Source organism: Pelecanus crispus, chromosome W (assembly GCF_030463565.1).
Source record: "Pelecanus crispus isolate bPelCri1 chromosome W, bPelCri1.pri, whole genome shotgun sequence".
Lineage (NCBI taxonomy): Eukaryota > Metazoa > Chordata > Aves > Pelecaniformes > Pelecanidae > Pelecanus > Pelecanus crispus.
The window spans coordinates 10,330,495-10,351,335 of NC_134675.1; the positions used below are offsets into that span (position 1 = coordinate 10,330,495).

At 42.7% G+C, this 20,841-nt stretch overlaps 1 protein-coding gene across 1 annotated transcript in view; it reads right to left on the reverse strand.

The window, feature by feature from the left end:
* The window catches only part of LOC142596418 (ankycorbin-like), a gene marked incomplete at its 5' end in the record, with an annotated part of 48,843 nt that overhangs the window by 17,136 nt on the left and 10,866 nt on the right, over positions 1-20,841 (reverse strand). Inside the window, 5 exons of the mRNA XM_075725520.1 lie at positions 2,554-2,660; positions 3,550-3,620; positions 4,687-4,744; positions 7,523-7,587; positions 10,796-10,884. Of these exons, the coding sequence (XP_075581635.1) occupies positions 2,554-2,660; positions 3,550-3,620; positions 4,687-4,744; positions 7,523-7,587; positions 10,796-10,884 (390 nt within the window). The remainder of the gene's footprint in view (positions 1-2,553; positions 2,661-3,549; positions 3,621-4,686; positions 4,745-7,522; positions 7,588-10,795; positions 10,885-20,841) is intronic.

Below are 20,841 nucleotides of genomic sequence, written 5' to 3' on the forward strand. Positions count from 1 at the left end.
CACAAGTCTATGGGACCAGATGGGATCCACCCGAGAGTACTGAGGGAGCTGGCAGAGGAGATTTCCAAGCCACTCTCCATCATCTATCAGCAGTCCTGATTAACAGGGGAGGTCCCTGATGACTGGAGGCTTGCCAATGTGACGCCCATCTACAGGAAGGGCCGGAAGGAGGACCCGGGAAACTACAGGCCTGTCAGCCTGACCTCGGTGCCGGGAAAGATTATGGAGCGTTTGATATTGAGTGAACTCAACAGGCATGTGCAGGTCAACCAGGGGATCGGGCCCAGCCAGCATGGGTTCATGAAAGGCAGGTTCTGCTTAACCAACCTGATCTCCTTTTATGACCTGGTGACCCGCCTGGTGGATGAAGGAAAGGCTGTGGATGTCATCTACCTGGACTTTAGCAAAGCCTTTGACACAGTCTCCCACAGCATTCTCCTTGGGAAGCTGGCAGCTCATGGCTTGGACGGGCGTACTCTTCGCTGGGTAAAAACCTGGTTGGGTGGATGAGCCCAGAGAGTAGTGGTGAATGAGTTAAGTCCTATCTTTATCAATGATCTGGATGAGGGGACTGAGTGTGCCCTCAGTAAGACTGCAGATGACACCAAACTGGGTGGGAGTGTCGATCTGCTGGAGGGTAGGATGGCCCCGCAGAGGGACCTGGACAGGCTGGACCGATGGGCCGAGGCCAACTGTATGAGGTTCAACAAGGCCAAGTGCCGGGTCCTGCACTTGGGTCACAGCAACCCCATGCAACGCTCCAGGCTTGGGGAAGAGTGGCTGGAAAGCTGCCTGGACGAAAAGGACCTGGGGGTGCTGGTTGACAGCCGGCTGAACATGAGCCAGCAGTGTGCCCAGGTGGCCAAGAAGGCCAACAGCATCCTGGCTTGTATCAGGAATAGTGTGGCCAGCAGGAGCAGGGTGGTGATTGTCCCCCTGTACTCGGCACTGGTGAGGCCGCACCTGGAATACTGTGTCCAGTTTTGGGCCCCTCAATACAAGAAGGACATTGAGGTGCTGGAGCATGTTCAGAGAAGGGCAACAAAGCTGGTAAAGGGTCTTGAGCACAGGTCTTATGAGGAGCGGCTGAGGGAACTGGGGTTGTTTAGCCTGGAAAAGAGGAGGCTGAGGGAGACCTTATTGCTCTCTACAACTACCTGAAAGGAGGTTGTAGTGAGGTGGGTGTTGGTCTCTTCTCCCAAGTAGTTAGCGATAGGACGAGAGGAAATGGGCTCAAGCTGCACCAGGGGAGGTTTACATTGGATATTAGGAAAAATTTCTTCACGGAAAGGGTAGTCAAGCATTGGAACAGGCTGCCCAGAGAGGTGGTGGAGTCACCATCCCTGGAAGTGTTCAAAAAACGGGTAGATGTGGCACTTGGGGCATGGTTTAGTCTAGTCTGCCTTTGATTGGTTTAGTGTGGACTTGGTAATGTTAGGTTAATGGTTGGACTGGATGATCTTAAAGGTCTTTTCCAACCTAAACGATTCTATGATTCTATGATTCTATACTTACTTAAAAAAGAAAATACAGAAATGGAAGCCTGTACTATCTATGACAGAAACAGCTTCATCCACTTAAATTAGAAACTTTTAACACTGTCCGTTGATTAAACGGTAGAGTGAGTAAGGGGAAGGCAGAGGTCCCAGTGGGGAGCACCTCAGGTTCAAAGCACCAATGAGGCCATTTAAACCAACCAAGACAACAAAGGGGTTTTCTTTAGACAACCTAAGAAAGAATGCACTAATAAACTTCGGAGTGATTAAAAACAAGTTAGGGCCCAGTCTTATCCTCCCAGTTGTTGCCAAAGAATAATATGGGCATTGTTTCACATAGAATAATCAAGATTGCTATCAGGTGTAAGTGCCAAGTCTTCTCAGCATCCTGCTTTACCTTCACACTTTAACCAACTGTTTATAAAACAGTCCATAATTTTCAAAGACTCTTGAATTTCATCAGTATCATCAAAACAAGTTATTTTTTCACGATAAGGAAGATGCTTTTTAAAAACAGTTTTCTGACACACTAGATGCCTATTAATGCGATAAATCTCTAAATGGCACCTTCTAAGATGACAGCATCTCCAGTATATAGCTTTACTGTATTTTTCTCTTGCTGCTGTGGCTGCATTATGGTAGAAAAAAGAACCCTCCACGGATGTCACTCCCAAGTAACAGTTTTTGGATTTAAGTTGGAGAAACTAACTCATGCCAAGAACAGAGAAGCATTTAAAACTGGGACACATACAAAGTGATGTGTGGGTAAGTGCTATCAATCAGATCCTTGTAGGAATTATTTAAAAATGGGATTTACTGCTCTGGTAGCCCAAAGAAAAAAAAATCTTACAGGCACATCTAGTTTTATAGTTGCATAGTTTCTGTTTCACCTTTCCCTTTAGGCAGAATTCTGTAAGCCTTCTCAACAATCAGGATATGCCGTCTTGTAAAGGAGGCATTATTTCACATAACAACAACTATTTTGGGAAGGATTTGGGAAGAGAGCTTTATGTGATAGTCAGCTTTGGGGAAGAATTAACATGTTAACCTGCTGTACCTTCCATTTTCATCCCTGGTGTTGATGTCTGCTCCATGATCCAGAAGGTATTTGCAGACTTCCGTATGACCATTTTGTACTGCAAGCAGCAGAGGTATGTTCCCATCCTATAAATGCATTTAAAAAACCCCAAAACAACTATGAACAGTAATCCATCCACTTACAGATATCACTCTGAGATTTAAAGGTCAGCTACAAACTTCCCTTCTACATAGCACAAACAAGGATGCTATCATTACATTTTTCTTGTGTACCATAACTGTAGCTGGGTTTACTTTAATTACTTCTTTGACCATGGGGGATGCAAAGCATTAGCATGCTTTTTGCTGTCTGTACTCCCTTTGCTGTTTGCTTAATGCTATAGCATAATGATTTTGGAACTACACAATACCTTTACGTAGCTCCATAACAAAAATGATAATTTTAACTAACTACAAGACAAAAATACAACATTTCACATAATCACAGAATAACTTAGTTGGAAGACACCTTTAGAGGTCATCTGGAGTTTTTCCCCCTCTGCTCTCAATCCAAAGCTAGGCAAACTTCAAGTTACAGTACATTGCTCAGAGATTCATTCAGTCAAGTTTTAAGCATCTCCAAAGCCAGAGAAACCATGACCTCTCTGGGTACCAGTTCCAGTGCTTGACCACCTTTGTGAGCATTTCACAGCACCTGGCCATATAACGGGCCTTTTCCAAAGCCTACTGGAGTCAACAGGAAGACTTTTAATCATGTTTTGAATATATCAGAATTGATTGTAGCTACTTGTACCAATGCCTCAATTTAATGAGCAGCAAATCCTGCCACTAATGTATTAGATTGTGAAGTACTTCCCCACCTCTGCTATGGTAAGCTGCAAAAGGAACTTCCGCTGCCAGAGAAATCCAAGAAGAACTATAAGCATAGTATTGCTTTGAACTGCTGCACCTGAGATTGACTGGAGTGGAGGGTGGTAAAAGCCTTGAAGTACACAATGGGAGGAGAGATACGTACCAAATCTTTGACATTAATTGGACATTTGTGTTCACACAGAAGTTGAACTGCCTGAAGACAACCACATGCAGCTAAAAAAAAAAAAAAAAGACAAGCAAGGAAGTCCATTAAACCCCATCTTTCAAATGTGTTCTGCGCTTCCACTTGCAATACTGTAGCATTACAGCGGGGCCCAAGAAAAACAAATTAAACTGTATTTCTTTGTTTTAAGAAGGAAGGAGAGAAAGACTAACAAAAATGAACAGCAAGCTGTATGCAGAAATATAGCCAAAATTCATGGTCCAAATTAGCATGAGAAGATATAATCTTTAAGGACTGAAATCAGAATCAACCTAATCTTAAGTATTCCAATGGCTCTGCACTTGCAAGTCTGAACTTGTTAACTGTAATTAACTAAAATTCAGTATTCACAATATTTATCTGTCCTGGTTTTGGCTGGGATAGAGTTAATTTTCTTCCTAGCAGCTGGTATAGTGCTGGGTTTTGGATTTATGATGAGAAGAATGTTGATAACACACTGATGTTTTAGTTGTTGCTAAGTAGTGCTTACACTAGTCAAGGACTTTTTCAGCTTCCCATGCTCTGCACAAGAAACTGGGAGGGGGCACAGCCAAGATAGTTGATCCAAACTGACCAAAGGGCTATTCCATACCATATGACGTCATGCTCAGTATATAAACTGGGGGGAGTTGGCCAGGGGGCAGCGATCACTGCTCGGGGACTGTCTGGGTATCGGTCGGCGGGTGGTGAGTGGTTGTATCACTTGTTTTTTTTTTTTTCCTGGGTTTTGTTTCTCTCTCTCTCTCGTTGTTCTCCTTTTAATTACTATTATTATTATTATTATTTTATTTCAGTTATTAAACTGTTCTTATCTCAACCCACGAGTTTTTTACTTTTGTCCTTCCGATTCTCTCCCCATTCCAACGGGGTGGGGAGGATGAGCAAGCGGCTCTGTGGTGCTTGGTTGCCAACAGGGGCTAAACCACAACAATCTAAAAAAATACCCGAAATGTGTAAACCATCAGGTAGAGTCACTAGATATATGCAATTAGAACCTAAAAAGCTCCACCAGGCTGAAGAGCTAGGAATATAATGCAGAACAAAATATATAGTAAAAGCTTTCAAGAAAGATGTTACCTGCATAATGTAAAGCTGTTTTCCCAGAATTGTCAGTGCTGTCTGATGGACATTTAGTCTGCACAGTTCAAAAAGGAGAAGAAAAAAAAGCAATTAGAGAAACATCAAGAAAATAAAACATACATTTGATGCTAAGGACAGAGTGCTGAACATCTCTGAGAAAAGTTTTATGAGCTACTCAAGAAAGTTCAGTCCATATAATAAAAAAAAGAATACTGAAGAAAGGCACAGCTTTCCTCTCTACCAATCTGGTCTCTCCTTTCTTGGTACCATCTTATACTGAAGCCATAGGAAACACTCATAGTGAGGGAAATATCCCTAAAAATGTTATAGTTTGGGACAGTTTAAATCAGGAAATAAAAAAGGAAGGAAACTCTCTCCCCTGCCTCACAAAAGCTTCATATTTTACATTACAGTAAGAGCTAAAGCAACCACGTTCTAAGGCAATTAGTCTTGAGTTATTTCTGTCAAAGGCAATAATGCTTCATTTTCATTTGTAAAAACTAAAGCATCAATAATCCAGTTATATTTTGTGGTATTATAAGCCACTACCTACTACTGATCAATCTAGACTTTGAAGTAATAAATAAAAAAAATTACAAATCTTTATCAAGACTTGTTTTGCTACAGAATATTTTAGTTTTAGTTTACAGCAAAGAAAGAAAAGATATCACCCTGAAATAATGGGCTTCTAAAAAACAAACATTAGAGCTTATGACTTTCAAATGTAGCACTGCCTCCAACACTTCTATGATTTCCTAGGATAACAGGTTCACATAGATTACTATATTCTGTAACAAAAATGTCAAGATTCTGCCTCTGTAAAATAATGATTTAGCCTGTTTTAATTCAACTCCAGCATGTTAAGATTAAACATCTCTCACATATAAAAACAGCTTATATCACTGTCTTGGTTTCGGCTGGGATAGAGTTAAATTTTCTTCCTAGTAGCAGGCATAGTGCTGTGTTTTGGATTTAGTATGAGAAGAATGCTGATAACACACTGATGTTTTGGTTGTTGCTAAGTACTGCTTATGCTAGTCAAGGACTTTTTCAGCTTCCCAGGCTCTGCCAGGTGCACAAGAAACTGGGAGGGGGCACAGCCAGAATAGTTGATCCAAACTGACCAAAGGGCTATTCCATACCATATGACGTCATGCTCAGTATATAAACTGGGGGGGGGTGGCCGGGGGGCAGTGAATGGCTGCTCGGGAACTGTCTGGGTATCGGTCGTCGGGTGGTGAGCAATTGCATTGTGCATCACTTGCTTTGTATATTATTATTACTATTATTATTATATTGTTATTATTATTATTTTACTTTATTTTATTTCAATTATTAAACTATTCTTATCTCAACCCAGGAGTTTTTCTCACTCTTACTCTTCTGATTCTCTCCCACCAGGGCAGGGGGAGTGAGCGAGTGGCTGCGTGGTGCTTAGTTGCTGGCTGGGGTTAAACCACGACAATCACAAAGCCAGTCCACAGAAGCGAAAAAGCAATCCAAAGAGCATGAATTACTGGAGAATATTAGCAATGGGTTTGCACTTACAAACATATTTAGAAATTTGCATATTATAATAAAATTAGCAAAATATCAACAAAAGCACTCTGTGGTTATAGCTAGTAGGTGAATGGGCAGCAGATATTTGGTATTAAACACACATCTAGTTCTTTAGTTGATCATGTTGCTGCATGAGATACAATCAGCGACAGCTTGATGTCACTGTTTTTGCTGTAAATGGGTTTGCATTAGAAGTAGTAGGTATTTGCAATGAAATCCCAAGGAGGGGAGCCTCAGTGGTTAATGATAAACCCCCCTTCCAGGTGTGCAGGAACAGGGGAGTCAGCTTGCAATGAGTCTAGAGGTGGGAATCAGTGAAACTGGACCAAATATTGTCAGAGACATTGACAGGGGTCAGTCACGGGACAGTTGGAGAGCCCTGAGGTAACTGAGGAAAATTAATTTGGAAGTTGGGATATGGGATCCATTCTCTTTCTGTACCACTGTGCTGGAGCAGGGGGGTTATTTGTTATTTCATCTGTAGTCTGAGCCACAGTCTTACTGATAACTCCAAGCTCCTAAAAGTCTGTCCCATTCCTCTGATCACCTCCACCAAAACTCACCTGGCTTTCTGAAATGGAGCAGAGATGGTCAATGTCTCTCCTTGCTTACCAATGCACATCTTCAGCCTCAACACCACGAGAATCTTCTCTTCATCTTTACTTTTGTTTTTCTTATTTTCTTTCTCCATTCTTTATACTCCCTTTCTAACCCCTCACTGTCTTTTGCCTCATTTCACTGAGGATTTGAGTATTTCCATATTTTAGCATCTATACTACTTTGGTTTCTTCTCCCTTTGACTCTAAACTTGACAGACATTTCTATGGTCAACAACAGAGTCTTTAAGTTGCGCAGACAGAAAGCATTCCAGTAGAACAATATCAAAATCCTACCACAAGTGAAAAATCCTTTTCCCCCTATACCTCTTAACCCATCTACTTCCAAGTCATCCAACCACAGAGCCAAAAGACAGGAAGTTAGACAGAAGCTGCAACCTGCTTGAAACCCAACCCTACTATGTCAGATCAACTGCACAGGGAAAACTGTATTTGCGGACCACTCAGGGAAGATACCACACTATTTTCTATCATCCATTCACAGTGCCTAAAAGGTCTTTAAACTCAAGCACGTCTCTTGATTGCAAGGAGACAGGACAATAGTATAGGAGTGTGATGCAGATTATTAGCAGGAAATGCGTCAATATCTAGTGGAACCAATCTAGAGGAACAAAGGAAAACTTCAAAAAACAAAATTAATTTAATTTTTACTTTACCTGAAGTAAACTCTTAATGCAATCAGGGTGGCTGTTCTTTGCTGCAAGATGTAATGCACTGTGACCTAAATGAATAAAAGCAAAACAAATTAAGTATTCAGTCACTCCAAAGCACAGGTGTATTGGGTTTGCAGGGCAAGGTTTTGGTAGCGGGGGGGCTACAGAGGTGGCCTCTGGGAGAAGCTACTAGACGCTTCCCCTATGTCCGATAGAGCCAATGCCAACTGGTTCCAAGACAGACCTGCTGCTGGCCAAGGCCGAGCCAATCAGCAACAGTTGTAGTGCCTCTGTGATAACATATTTAAGAAAGGGGAAAAAAAAATCCTGTGCAATGGCAACTTCAGCCAAAGAAAGGAGTGAGAATACGTGAAAGAAACAACTCTGCAGACACCAAGGTCAGTGAAGAAGGCAGGGGAGGAGGTGCTCCAGGTGCTGGAGCAGAGAATCCCCTGCAGCCCCTGGTGAAGACCATGGTGAGGCAGGCTGTCCCCCTGCAGCCCATGGAGGGTAACGAGGGAGCAGATACCCACCTGCAGCCCATGGAAGACCCCATGCTGGAGCAGGTGAATGCACCCAAAGGAAGCTGTGACCCTGTGGGAAGTCCGCGCTGGAGCAGGCTCCTGGCAGGACTTGTGGACCCATGGAGAGAGAGGAGCCCATGCTGGAGCAGGTTTGCTGGCAGGACTTGTGACCCCGTGGGGGACCCACGCCGGAACACTCTGCTCCTGAAGGACTGCACCCTGTGGAAGGGACCCATGCTGGAACAGTTTGTGAAGAACTGTAGCCCCTGGGAAGGACCCATGTTGGAGAAGTTTGTGGAGGACTGTCTCCCGTGGGTGGGACCCCATGCTGGAGCAGGGGAAGAGTGTGAGGAGTCCTCCCCTGAGGAGGAAGGAGCAGCAGAGACAGCATGTGATTAACTGACTGCAACCCCCATTCCCCATCCCCCTGTGCCACTCAGGGGGAGGAGGTAGAGAAATGGGGAGTGAAGTTGAGCCTGGGAAGAAGGGAGGGGTGGGGGGAATGTGTTTTAAGATTTAGTTTTTATTTCTCATTATCCTACTCTGATTTGACTGGTAATAAATTAAATTAATTTTCCCCAAGTCAAGTCTGTTTTGCCCATGATGGTAATTGGTGAGTGATCTCCCTGTCCTTATCTCGACCCACGAGCCTTTCGTTATATTTTCTCTCCCTTGTCCAGCTGAGGAGGGGGAGTGATAGAGCAGTTTTGGTGGGCACCTGGCATCCAGCCTGAGTCAACCCACCACACCCACTCTGGAGCAGATTTTCTTGATGGAAACAGCAGCCCATGGAGAATCCTCACACTCTTCCCCTGCTCAAGTGTGGGGTCACTCCCATGGGATACAGTCCCCTTCAGGAACTGCTCCAGTGTGGGTCCCTTCCATGGGGTGCAGTCCTTCAGGAGCAGACTGCTCCAGCGTGGGTCCCCCATGGGGTCACAAGTCCTGCCAGCAAACCTGCTCCAGCGTGGGCTCCTCTCTCTCCACGGGTCCACAGGTCCTGCCAGGAACCTGCTCCAGCGCGGGCTTCCCATGAGGTCACAGACATGCCTGAACAACAGTCTGTCAGAAATATAATTCTGCTTGATGCAATTTTTTATTTTCTCTATCCTTACTTTTCCCGTGTTGTGATTGGAACAAAATGGATAATTCAAAATCTTGCCTTTGTCATGGAAGAGTTCAGGCAGGTAACAGAATAATCTTAATGTCTAGCTTCATATATAGGAATGACACAAACATTGTGTCAGACTATATACCTTGGCAGAAGTAAGTCTGATTGCACAGTTCTGTTTTGTTTCTTAAAAAACAATTTTCCCATATTACTCAGCCTCCCTTGCAGAGAGATGTCTGTCAAGTGTCTTCATGATTTCTGCCATTTGGCAATGAAAAAGGAACTCAGTGCTAAGAGCAAAACCAGCCAAATTCACCAGCTACCACTACAACAAATTTGTATCATCCATGGAGTGCATGTAAAGGAGGACTCAGAACACATGCCTACTTAGGTTTGCATCTCACAGACTCCCTTTTCTGTTAATTTACTTAGCATCTGTGAGCTCATATTTAGTTATGCAATACAGTGATTTACTGACTATGGATTTATAATCAAAGATTGCAGTCTCTCCTCTAGTTTCATCTTACAGAGCATCTGAAAAATTAAAGAGGCCAAGACAGCAAAAGAATAAATTATCCATTTAAGGAAGAAAGCCAAGATTTAGTACTCGATACAGACAGTAGAGCCACTTGTGACAGTAGAATCTCACTGTAAATAACGTGACTATTACAGACAAGGCTTTTCTTAAGGAATACTGAGTGGACACTCTCGGGTGAGAGCAGACAACCTTTTATTATCCAAACAATTAATAAATCCTGAGGCAGGATGAAGTATGAATTCTGAATAATAGTCTGTATCAGGTAAATATATTCTCTTATCATTATGTATAATCTGAATACTTCTTCCAGTATCACAGACACTTCCTTATAGAGGCAAATCATTTCCATGTATGACAGAAATTCCCTCAGGCTGCAATCGGTGGCCAAAACAGACCCTGTGAGCCCACTGTTTACAGATCTGAAAAGACAGAATGCTGACAGCTCATTCAGGTGACTGCTAGCCAGAGAAAATGCTGGGCACAGATTCCAGAGATATGTCAACTGAAATCTATTAAGAAGAGTGTGCCAATTTCAAACTCAGCTCCCATCATTCTCCTAGTGGAGTACTAATTAAGGCATAGGACTTTCGAGGGCTGAAACAGCATACTTAATAGCTCTCAGCTCTGTTTCGGCCTGTATCAGCTCTTTTCACTATGTCACAATCCTGAGGAAATGTCTTACTGCAACTCCTGAACAGTTAATGGGGTTAATAGCTTGGATACACATAAAAGCAACACCGAAGATCTTAATTTAACCTATGCGAAGCCTCAAATGAAGTTAACAAAAAGAGTTAGGGGATTTAAAAAATAAATAAATAATAATCGAGCAACTATTTTGCAACTGGAGTCCACTATAAATGCTGACATTTATAGTATTAGGGCAAAAGTTTTCAAGAGCTTTAGAATCTGAATTCTATGTGCAGAAAAGCAAGTATGCCTACACCTGCAAATGTTATAACTGCTTTTCCTACACCGGGGGGGGGAGGCAGGGAGGTGTGGGAGGGAAAAGCAGTGTTGTCAAATCTGTGGTTGCACGCTGCGCATCAAGAACTATATAGGCAAATTGAGTATTATGTTACATTTGTAGGTTCACAGAGGCATACCTGCACCATCTTGGGCTGTCACATCTGCACCATGTGTTACCATGATTCTGAGGCACTCTGCATGCCCTTTCATGGCTGCCAGGTGAAAACTGGAAGAGAGCATTTATATGTCACTTTTATTGAGACCTCGTTTCTCTTTCATTCACAAACCAAGTATTGGCAAGTTCTTCCCTCCCTGTCCTTAGATCTTTTGGCATCCCTCCACTGCCTCCCAAGAAGATAATAGCTCTCAAAGTGAGAAGGCACATCAAAAAGCTTTTGTAGTCATACTTTTACACAGGCTGCTGTCTCATTAACCCATGCTATATACTTTATGTGCATCTAGTCCCACCCAATTTCTAAACTAATGTCCCTAGTGATGTAATATATCCCCACAGAATGCCTGGGCTTAGGGAATGAATGAAGAAAACATTCACAATGACTGACTTTGCTCTAGTCATTCTAGTCAATCCTGATTTCCTCCTCTCAGTGGACAAAATTTAGTTCCTCTAAAAGGTGATTTAGTTCCTAAATTAAACTAAATCAAGTTCTGCTTCTGAACTGTCCTTTACAAAGCCCATCTTTCTTCTCTGTAGAGGGGGAAAAAAAAAACCCTCAGTGTTTGTGAATATCACCTGGAGAAATCAAAGCTACTGGATATTTGTGAGACTATGCTAGAGATGTATTTTTTTCAACTTTTGGTTTTACTTTTAACCTAAAGCATCTGCTTGTTTGAACAGTGGGAAATTGCAGAGGTTACCAACCACACCATGGCAGGAAGCAATTAACAGCATCAATTACCAAAGATATAATTACAGAACAAACCAAAGAAGGTATACTGAATTCAAGCCTTTTTACAGCTGAAGGTTCATCTTTGACATCCTTGGCACCTCAAGATTAACAGAAGCAGTCCTATACATATGCTGCTGACTTAATTTTGCTGAGAAGCAAAAATGAAGGAAAAACTTCTGAAAACAGAGAAGTTTATATCCTCTTGGTGCATATCTTGCCAACGTAGGCAAGTCTCAAGATATGGGCACAGTACAGGCAGACATACTGCTTCTCCATGGGTCCTACTAATATCAGCTTGATATACAGAGATGTTTTCCAGTGGGAGTAATGTAAAAAACAAATTCAAGACAAACACTTCCAATTACTATTAAATTGCATGTGAAAAGTTGGGACCTTCATGAACATGCCCCAAACTGAAAAAGCCAGTATTCCTGGGATGTTTCTAATATCTTATAAAGATGTTAATTTTTAACATCACGCACCCCTGTGTTAAGGTTTTTTTCCCCCCCTGGAATCTAAAGGGAATGTCTCAAATCACGTAGCCACACCAACTACTGTATTTAAAAGTTTACATTTTGAACAACTGCTTCCTTTAAATGTTAAAGCTAACACTGAAAGTTCAGCCTGCTAAGCAGGGAAACCGGGAATAACAGGCAAGAATGAAACAGATATTTCTGGCACAAAGTATGTGAACTGCAACACTCTGTTTCTCTAAGCTGTAGACTTTTCTTTGCAGCCTTCTTGAAAATCCAGCAGAGAAAAAGACCTACAGACAAGATCTGGCAAAGGACAGAGAATTAATCAAAAGAGGAGAGCTCCTGGAACGGAGTTGTCTATCAAGTACAGCAACTACTTCACTTCCTACAAGGAGTCCTTCCACACTGGCTGCTGCTGATTGCAAATGGCAGACAGGCAGCGCTTAAGCTTTGAACCATTCTCTGCAAATATAAAAATATCCTGTGTGCTCATCCTCATGCTTATTACTGCCATAAACAGACCAAAGAGTTAACACTTCCGAGAGCATAAAAAGCACTGCTGTTGGCTGTTCTCTAGTCATTCAAAATCAAAACTTCATGTACTTGGTGACCAATGCAAAGTTGTGTAAACATTCTTCTTTAGAAGAGGAGGTTTCTCAGGCTCTGGGAAAATGGCTGGGGGAGGGATACAAAAGAAGTCTGGCAAATTCCAACACTTCTAATTTAGCCAGGGCAACATACCAGCAAATACCAAAATACATTCAGATACATTTGTGTAGACACAATACGATTGAAATCATTTAAATGTTAGGAAGGCTGTGAAGCATGTACTTGGCTCACTTACATTTGACAATATTCATAAGAATAATAAATACCTGAATAATAATAACTTGGCTAAATCTGGGACACTGAGGTTTTATGGACAGACTGTGTAAGATGGTGCCAAATGCAATATGAATATGCAAGTGCAAAAGAAGTTTTATTTAGGTAAAATCAGATTGCAAAGAAAGCATCAGAGAGATTAAAAACTTAACCCCTTTCAGGCTACGCACCTATGAACACATCAGTCCCACCAATGTAAACAATTCCCATGGCAGTTCTCAACAAATCATCACACATGCAGATGCTTTGTTTCATGCAGCCAAAAATATTTTCAAGTAAGAAAGGCCTGGTTAAAAATATTGCTTCTCCCAAATTGATGGGATGAAAGAAACATCATCTGTAAGCAGCACAGGTGGTGTAAAAGATGAGAGAACATGTATGAAGGATGTAAAGATCTAATGAGAGCAAAAATATAGAAGCTACCTGGAGAGTCCCGTGAAAAGAGAAGATGATAAGGTTTAACTCAGTCATTTATACAGTGACCAAAGCCAAACAGCATTGGGCTGCTACAGCTCCCTCCCAATTGCTTGCTGTGTGTCCCCTCCCTACGTCCTTGTACTGCTACCATCTCTCACATAACCCTGTCGTGAGATGTTTTTTCTTAATAATCTAGAAGAAATTGGGGGGGGGGGGGATGAGGGACATGGTTAATTAGCTGCTGGTTTAGTAAACTGAACTTGCTCAACAGGAAATCAGCCCTGCTCATGAGAGAGAGGAGAATGACTCCAGACTGGGATGAACCTATTATAGTCATATTTAAGTCAGAGTATTTACAGAGCACTGGGCAAAAACTAACCCTTGAGAGTAATTCTAACTGATTTTAAATTTAATAGCCCCTACTTTTTTTTTTCCTTTTTTTAAAAAAAAACCCAAAAAATTCTTTAGTAGTAGATACTGAGGGCTCCTGCGTAGCAAGGGAGGCTCTTGAAACAAAGAAGCCTGTAGACATTCATTTCAGTACAGGATAATTCTTTACAAGCTACATAAACTTTCCCAAAATATTTGAGGCAAAAGCAGCAGGTTTCCAAACACTGGAGTTCTCACCATCTGGAAGCCTTGAACAGTGGTGCATTTTACTTGCATCTTTCACAAATAAACCTCCCTTTATATGAAAGCAAACAACTTTTCCTCCCACTTCCTGGTTGTGCAATGACTCGGGCAAACAAAAACAAACATGTAAGGCTTGATTTGGAGCATGGGCCACACTGAGGGTTAGATTCTCACTCATACTAAAATCCCATTCCAACATAGTTCATTTTCCCTTCACAGAAGATAAGCATGTTGCTACCACTTATAGCTGCATCTTGATACCCCAGCCTGAACTGATTTGAGATAGATTTCTTTTATTGCTGTAAAGCATTACTCTTCCTGAGGGGCAGGATGGTCTTTTATTATTGTCTCCAAACCTTTCAGTGAAGCAGAGGAGCAGCTACCCTTCCCAGTGTTTTCCTCACTGGATCCAGAAATGAAGCAAGTTAGCATTCAAGACCCACCTCTGCAGCAGCTGACAAAAATCAGTTGGTTGACACTGCTTTTTCCTACTGGAAATGTACAGGTCCTGCAACTACTCAGTCCTTAACAAGATTAAAAAAAAAAATGTCATTCTTCAGGAAGAACACAAAGCCCAGTTGGAGTAAACAGCCTTGAGAGTAAGAGGGAACACACAGTAAAATTTCATCAGATACGGGGTTAACTGGAGAACAGCTGCAAGATTATCACCTCAAAGTCCTGTCAGGTATAATTTTTACTGACCAGAAATGTTACTCAAATAACATTTTCAGATGCACTGAGAGATGCTTTTTATGAATGCTTGGTGACTGAACAGAATGGACAGCTGTATATGACATCCCTGAACTATTTTAAAGAGCAGATTTCTTACAGATAGGAGATGTCAACTGGTGAAGCACTTACAACTGTCCTAAACAAGCCCATCCCTTATTCAGGGCAAAGGACCTTTTCTGCATTTTGGTTATAAAGTCAAGCTAGCAAGGAAATAGAGAATTCTTCAATCAGTGTCTGACAAACAGAGCACAAGAGTTCAGATAAAGCTGGTCTTTGCTAAGAGGCTGAGAATGAGTGTTTCCAGAAATTATTTAAATGCCAGAGAGTCTAACTCAAATAGAAAAGTGCTGTAATTCTTACTACTTAGCTCACATAAAGCATTTTTTTACAAATAATTTCCCTACAGGTAGAAGAACAGAATTAATCCACCTTTAGAGGTTAGACTTGTAAAAATGGAGCTAACTGAGCTTGCTGAGGTGGTGTTAGTAATAGGACATAGGTCTTCTGAATCCAGGTTCTCTACTTAACCATTTACATAGCTACAACCTGCAAAACTGAGCACAATCCTCTTACTGAATGTTATTTTGACAGCTGGCTTAAAATAACTGGGTGGTCCATATATCTAGGGAAAATACCACAAAAGTAGAGTGGAACATAGAATCATAGAATGCTTTGGGTTGGAAGGGACCTTTAGAGGTCATCTAGCCCAACCCCCCTGCAGTGAGCAGGGACAGCTTTGACTAGATCAGGTTGCTCAGAGCCCCGTCCAACCTGACCTTGAATGTTTCTAGAGATGGGGCCTCCACTACCTCTCTGGGTAACCCGTTCCAGTGCTTCACCACCCTCATTGTAAAAAATTTCATGATAAAATAAGAAAAAATAAATATGAAGTCTTAATTTAAGACAGTCACCTTCTAACTAGGAATTTTTCATTTGTGAAAAGAAAAACAAAATAAAAAGAGCAGAAAAACTACACCCTATCAGGGGGCTCCATCTCTGTTTAGCAAGGTCACGCTCCAGAGGTTTTTTGGGGGGGAAGAATTAGCATTCTCTGTAACACAGAAATTATCCAGGGCCTGAAAGTAGTCTGACACTGTATTTACCAAAATCCAAAGCAAATAAAAAACATGGTTGAATTATGGATGCTAAGTGAATAGAAAATAGCAAATACAATACTATGACAAACATGGAACACAGTCAAACATATATGCAAGCGTACAATACTATTGTTCTCTGCCATTTTAATCTGAGTGCTCTGAAAATATTTTAAGTGCAAGAATGTTTGAAATACACTATGAACTCACATACACTCATTGTCAAGGTTTATTTTGAGTAAAAACATCCCTCCCCAATGCAGATAATTCTTCATTTTCTAATGTATGTCAACTCTTTGTCAACTTTCAAAAAGTCTGACTTGTCTGCCAACAGTTTGATAATTTACAGTTTCCCAACTGACCAATACCCTCACACAAACAAACAAGATTGATAAAATAAAGATACAGAGCTGTTTAGAGTCTTTGTAATGCTGACTAAACAAATATAGAAATGGAAGATATTCAAGGTTCGCTGCTACCAGATCAGACAGGCAAGTGATTTGCCAGCTATCTCAGTCAGGAAGAGACCCAGTGATAATCTGGCTGATTTTCTGCACTGATTTGAGCTTTTACACATTTTAGAGGCAGCACCTAGCTTACAGTGTCTACAGTGATTTTCATAGACAATATTATCCCTCAAAGCTTCAATTCCCCCTGCAATAACAACAGCAAAAATAAATATATTATATATCTGGCTTTTGATTGTTTTCCACCACCAGTGGCAACTGAGTGGCAGAAGTGCTAGAGCATGCCAGAGACCTGACCTGGAGGAGAAAGGGCCGTGAGTACCAGTAGAGCAGCATATTCTGTGCATGAAGGAAGTGCCTGCAGTCACTCAGGAGGAAGTCCAGTGTGGTCTCCTCTCACGTGTAGCACGATGACCAGTAATTAGAGAAGAACACAGTTTAGAATCATAGAATTGTTTAGGTTGGAAAAGACCTTTAAGATCATCCAGTCCAACCATTAACCTACACTACCAAGTCCACACTAAACCAATCAAAGGCAGACTAGACTAAACCATGCCCCAAGTGCCACATCTACCCGTTTTTTGAACACTTCCAGGGATGGGGACTCCACCACCTCTCTGGGCAGCCTGTTCCAATGCTTGACTACCCTTTCCGTGAAGAAATTTTTCCTAATATCCAATGTAAACCTCCCCTGGTGCAGCTTGAGCCCATTTCCTCTCGTCCTATTGCTAACTACTTGGGAGAAGAGACCAACACCCACCTCACTACAACCTCCTTTCAGGTAGTTGTAGAGAGCGATATGGTCTCCCCTCAGCCTCCTCTTCTCTAGGCTAAACAATCCCAGTTCCCTCAGCTGCTCCTCATAAGACCTGTGCTCTAGACCCTTCACCAGCTTCGTTGCCCTTCTCTGAACACGCTCCAGCACCTCAATGTCCTTCTTGTACTGAGGGGCCCAAAATTGGACACAGTATTCCAGGTGCGGCCTCACCAGTGCCAAGTACAGGGGAACAATCACCTCCCTGCTCCTGCTGGCCACACTATTCCTGATACAAGCCAGGTTTACTGTTCTGTGAATGGTTTGGGATTTTATCAGCATAAAAACAATGATGAAAGTAAGTCTTTTACACAAACCAAAATTTTTGACACATCCGGAATCTAATTCATAAAAAATAATCACCTTCAGATTTAAAGACTGGGAAAGGCCCAGAATGGTCCTGAAACTGGAGGTGTTTTCTGCCTTCCTCTGCCAACCCAAACAGGGCTCCCAGCACAGTAGTAATTCTCTGTTCCAGCAAGGATGACCAGCGCCTGCCTGGTTCTGCTTCTTCCTTGCACCAGCACAGGTAGGTAGGTACCTGCATGGTTGGTGAGCTGATACACAGAATAAAACCAGTTGAAAACCAATACTGCTTTCCACTGTTTCATCACACAGTCACAGGTGTATGCATCCTGTCAGTGCAAAGGAAGGAACAGGACCACGACAGCATCAACTCAGAGCAGTTAAAGCTGTTGTACACTTTCAACTTAAACCTAAAACCTAAGATTAAACCGTGAACATTTCCTCATGAAAGCCATTGAATCTTTATCTTTCCCTGACTGCATTATCAAGACACAGTCACTCATTTGAGAAGATATATATCTTAGAAACAGCCAGTCATGTAATTATGGAGGAAATATGGCTAAAGCTCGATATTGGCAAGCCTGTCTGTACCAACCATCTCAAGGCATGTTACCAGTCCTTGACTTGGGAATAAAAGAAGTCTTGCCTCTTCATTAATGGAGTTCATTCTCACCCTTACTACCTGAGCATGAAAACAGCAGTGGCAGACTGCAGCAGAAGGAACAGCTTAAATTATCCCCATGCCACTGCTGCCCTCATTCCCTCTACCTGCACTGTCCTGCTTCAAAGTGTGTCAGGGAACTGATTTCTTGAGGCATTTTTTTCTCCTAAGCCAGCATAAAGATCTGGGAACATGAGTTGCTTACATTGGCAATCCTACGCAGAAAGGTCACAGTGGAATCAGCTGCAAGGTGAAAATGAAATCAAAATTGAAAAAGACAAACAGACTACTCCCAGACATCACCAGATAAATCCTCATGAAGATGTGTTTCTATATTACAACTTCAGAGACAGACAGAGCACCAATGGATACCATGACAAGACTATCCAGATGTTTGGATAGCCCAACATGGAGCTACGAAGGGTTTGAGACAATAACAGATTAACCAGAGTGTGTTAAGGAATCTGTTAACAGTTGCCGGTCACAATATTAGTTCATCTGATCTGCGCCATGCTCCGTTTTTGCTGTACATGTTAAAGATTGCTGTTGGTTTTTGCAGTTTGCTGTGCTCTGCAGTGATTAGTGACGTTTTGCCTGGAAGATGTGTTATTAAAACACGGACCTTGAGCAGTATTTGGTATTTGGATTGGATTTTGTACTGGAGCCATTGCTGTACTTCGGGTAGCACCTCATTGGTAGATTTAGCAATTATACCTTTTCCTCTGAGAGGTTTGTTGTGGAGGAAATACAGAATGGCACCGTCGCTACCTTCTTCTATCATATTTCCTCCTTCATTACAATAACTTTTCAGTATCTTGAACATCCCTTGGGCAGTTAAGATACTTCTATTGATACTTCTTGGGATTATTGTTTGGGTTTTGACAAAGGTTAGTAAGCAATTTAAGAATATCATCCAGAGATCTGCCCCAAGGCTGGAGAGTTATGAGTGGCAGGGTGTGTGGGATAGTATGGGCAAGTACCTAGGACAGTGGGCACCTCCCGTGTTTTGGAACTTCACCCCTGAACAAGTGCAGAATCCTGAAGAATTAGTAAAGTATTTGGAAAAAGCATGTTGTCACCCTGGCAACTCCAGAGAGACACAAATCATTGCAACATGCTGGGGACTGGCCCATGCCTATCGAGCTGTGGTCAACACTAATCAGTACCCTCAAAAGAAATAGAAGGTCTCTGGATCTGATGACAAAACAACAAGCACTGTGGCTACTCCAACCCCGGCCACAGGCACTGCAGCCACTCCAACCTGTGTCACAGGCACTGTGGCTACTCCAACTACAGCCGCAGGCACTGTGGATGCTCCATCCCCGGTGCACAGTGTACCCTAATGCCATCAAGCTACACAGGGGCAGAACCAATTTGTATTTCTGGAGTGACAGGGGGATCCCAACAGCTAACCGTATTGGAGGCCAAAGTGAGCCTAACTGGGAATGAGTGGCAGAAGCACCCCACTGTGACTGGCCCATAGGCTCCGAGCATCCTTGGCATAGACTACCTCAGGAGAGGGTATTTCAAGGACCCAAAAGGGTACCGGTGGGCTTTTGGTATAGCTGCCTTGGAGATCGAGGAAATTAAACAGCTGTCCACCTTGCCTGGTCTCTCAGAGGACCCTTCTATTACGGGGTTGCTGAGGGTCGAAGAACAACAGTGCCGATCACTAACACAACAGTGCATCAGCGGCAATATTGCACCAACCGAGACTCCCTGATTCCCATCGATAACCTGACTGGTCAACTGGAGAGCCAGGGATTGATCACCAAGAATCGCTCACCCTTTAAGAGTCCTACATGGCCACTGCAAAAGTCTAATGGGGAGTGGAGACTAACAGTGGACTATCGTGGCCTGAACAAATTTACACCACCACCGAGTGTTGCTGTGCCGGACATGCTAGAACTTAATTATGAACTGGAGTCAAAGGCAGCCAAGTGGTATGCCACAAGTGATATTGCTAATGCATTTTGCTCCATGCCTTTGGCAGCAGAGTGCAGGCCCCAGTTTGCTTTTACCTGGAGGGGTGTTCAGTACACCTGGAATCGACTGCCCCAGGGGTGGAAGCACAGCCCCACCATTTGCCATGGACTGATTCATACGGACCTGGAACAGGGTGAAGCTCCAGAACATCTGCAGTACATTGATGACATCATTGTGTGGGGCAATACAGCAGAAGACGTTTTTGAGAAGGGAAACAAAATAGTCCAAATCCTTCTGAAGGCTGGTTTTGCCATAAAACAGAGTAAGGTCAAGGGGCCTGCACAGGAGATCCAGTTTTTAGGAATAAAATGGCAAGATGGACGTCGTCAGATCCCAATGGATGTGATCAACAAAATAACAGCTATGTCCCCACCAACTAGCAAAAAGGAAACACAAGCTTTCTTAGGCGTTGTGGGTTTTTGGAGAATGCATATTCCAAATTACAGTCAGATCGTAAGCCCTTTCTATCAGGTGACCCGGAAGAAGAACGAATTCAAATGGGGCCCTGAGCAACAACAAGCCTTTGAACAAATTAAACAGGAGAGAGTACATGCAGTAGCCCTTGGGCCAGTCCGGGCAGGACAGGATATAAAAAACGTGCCCTACACCGCAGCCAGGGAGAATGGCCCTACCTGGAGCCTCTGGCAGAAAGCACCAGGGGAGACTCGAGGTCGACCCCTAGGGTTTTGGAGTCGGGGATACAGAGGATCCGAAGCCCGCTATACTCCAACTGAGAAGGAGATACTGGCAGCATATGAAGGGGTTCGAGCTGCTTCAGAAGTGGTTGGTACTGAAGCACAGCTCCTG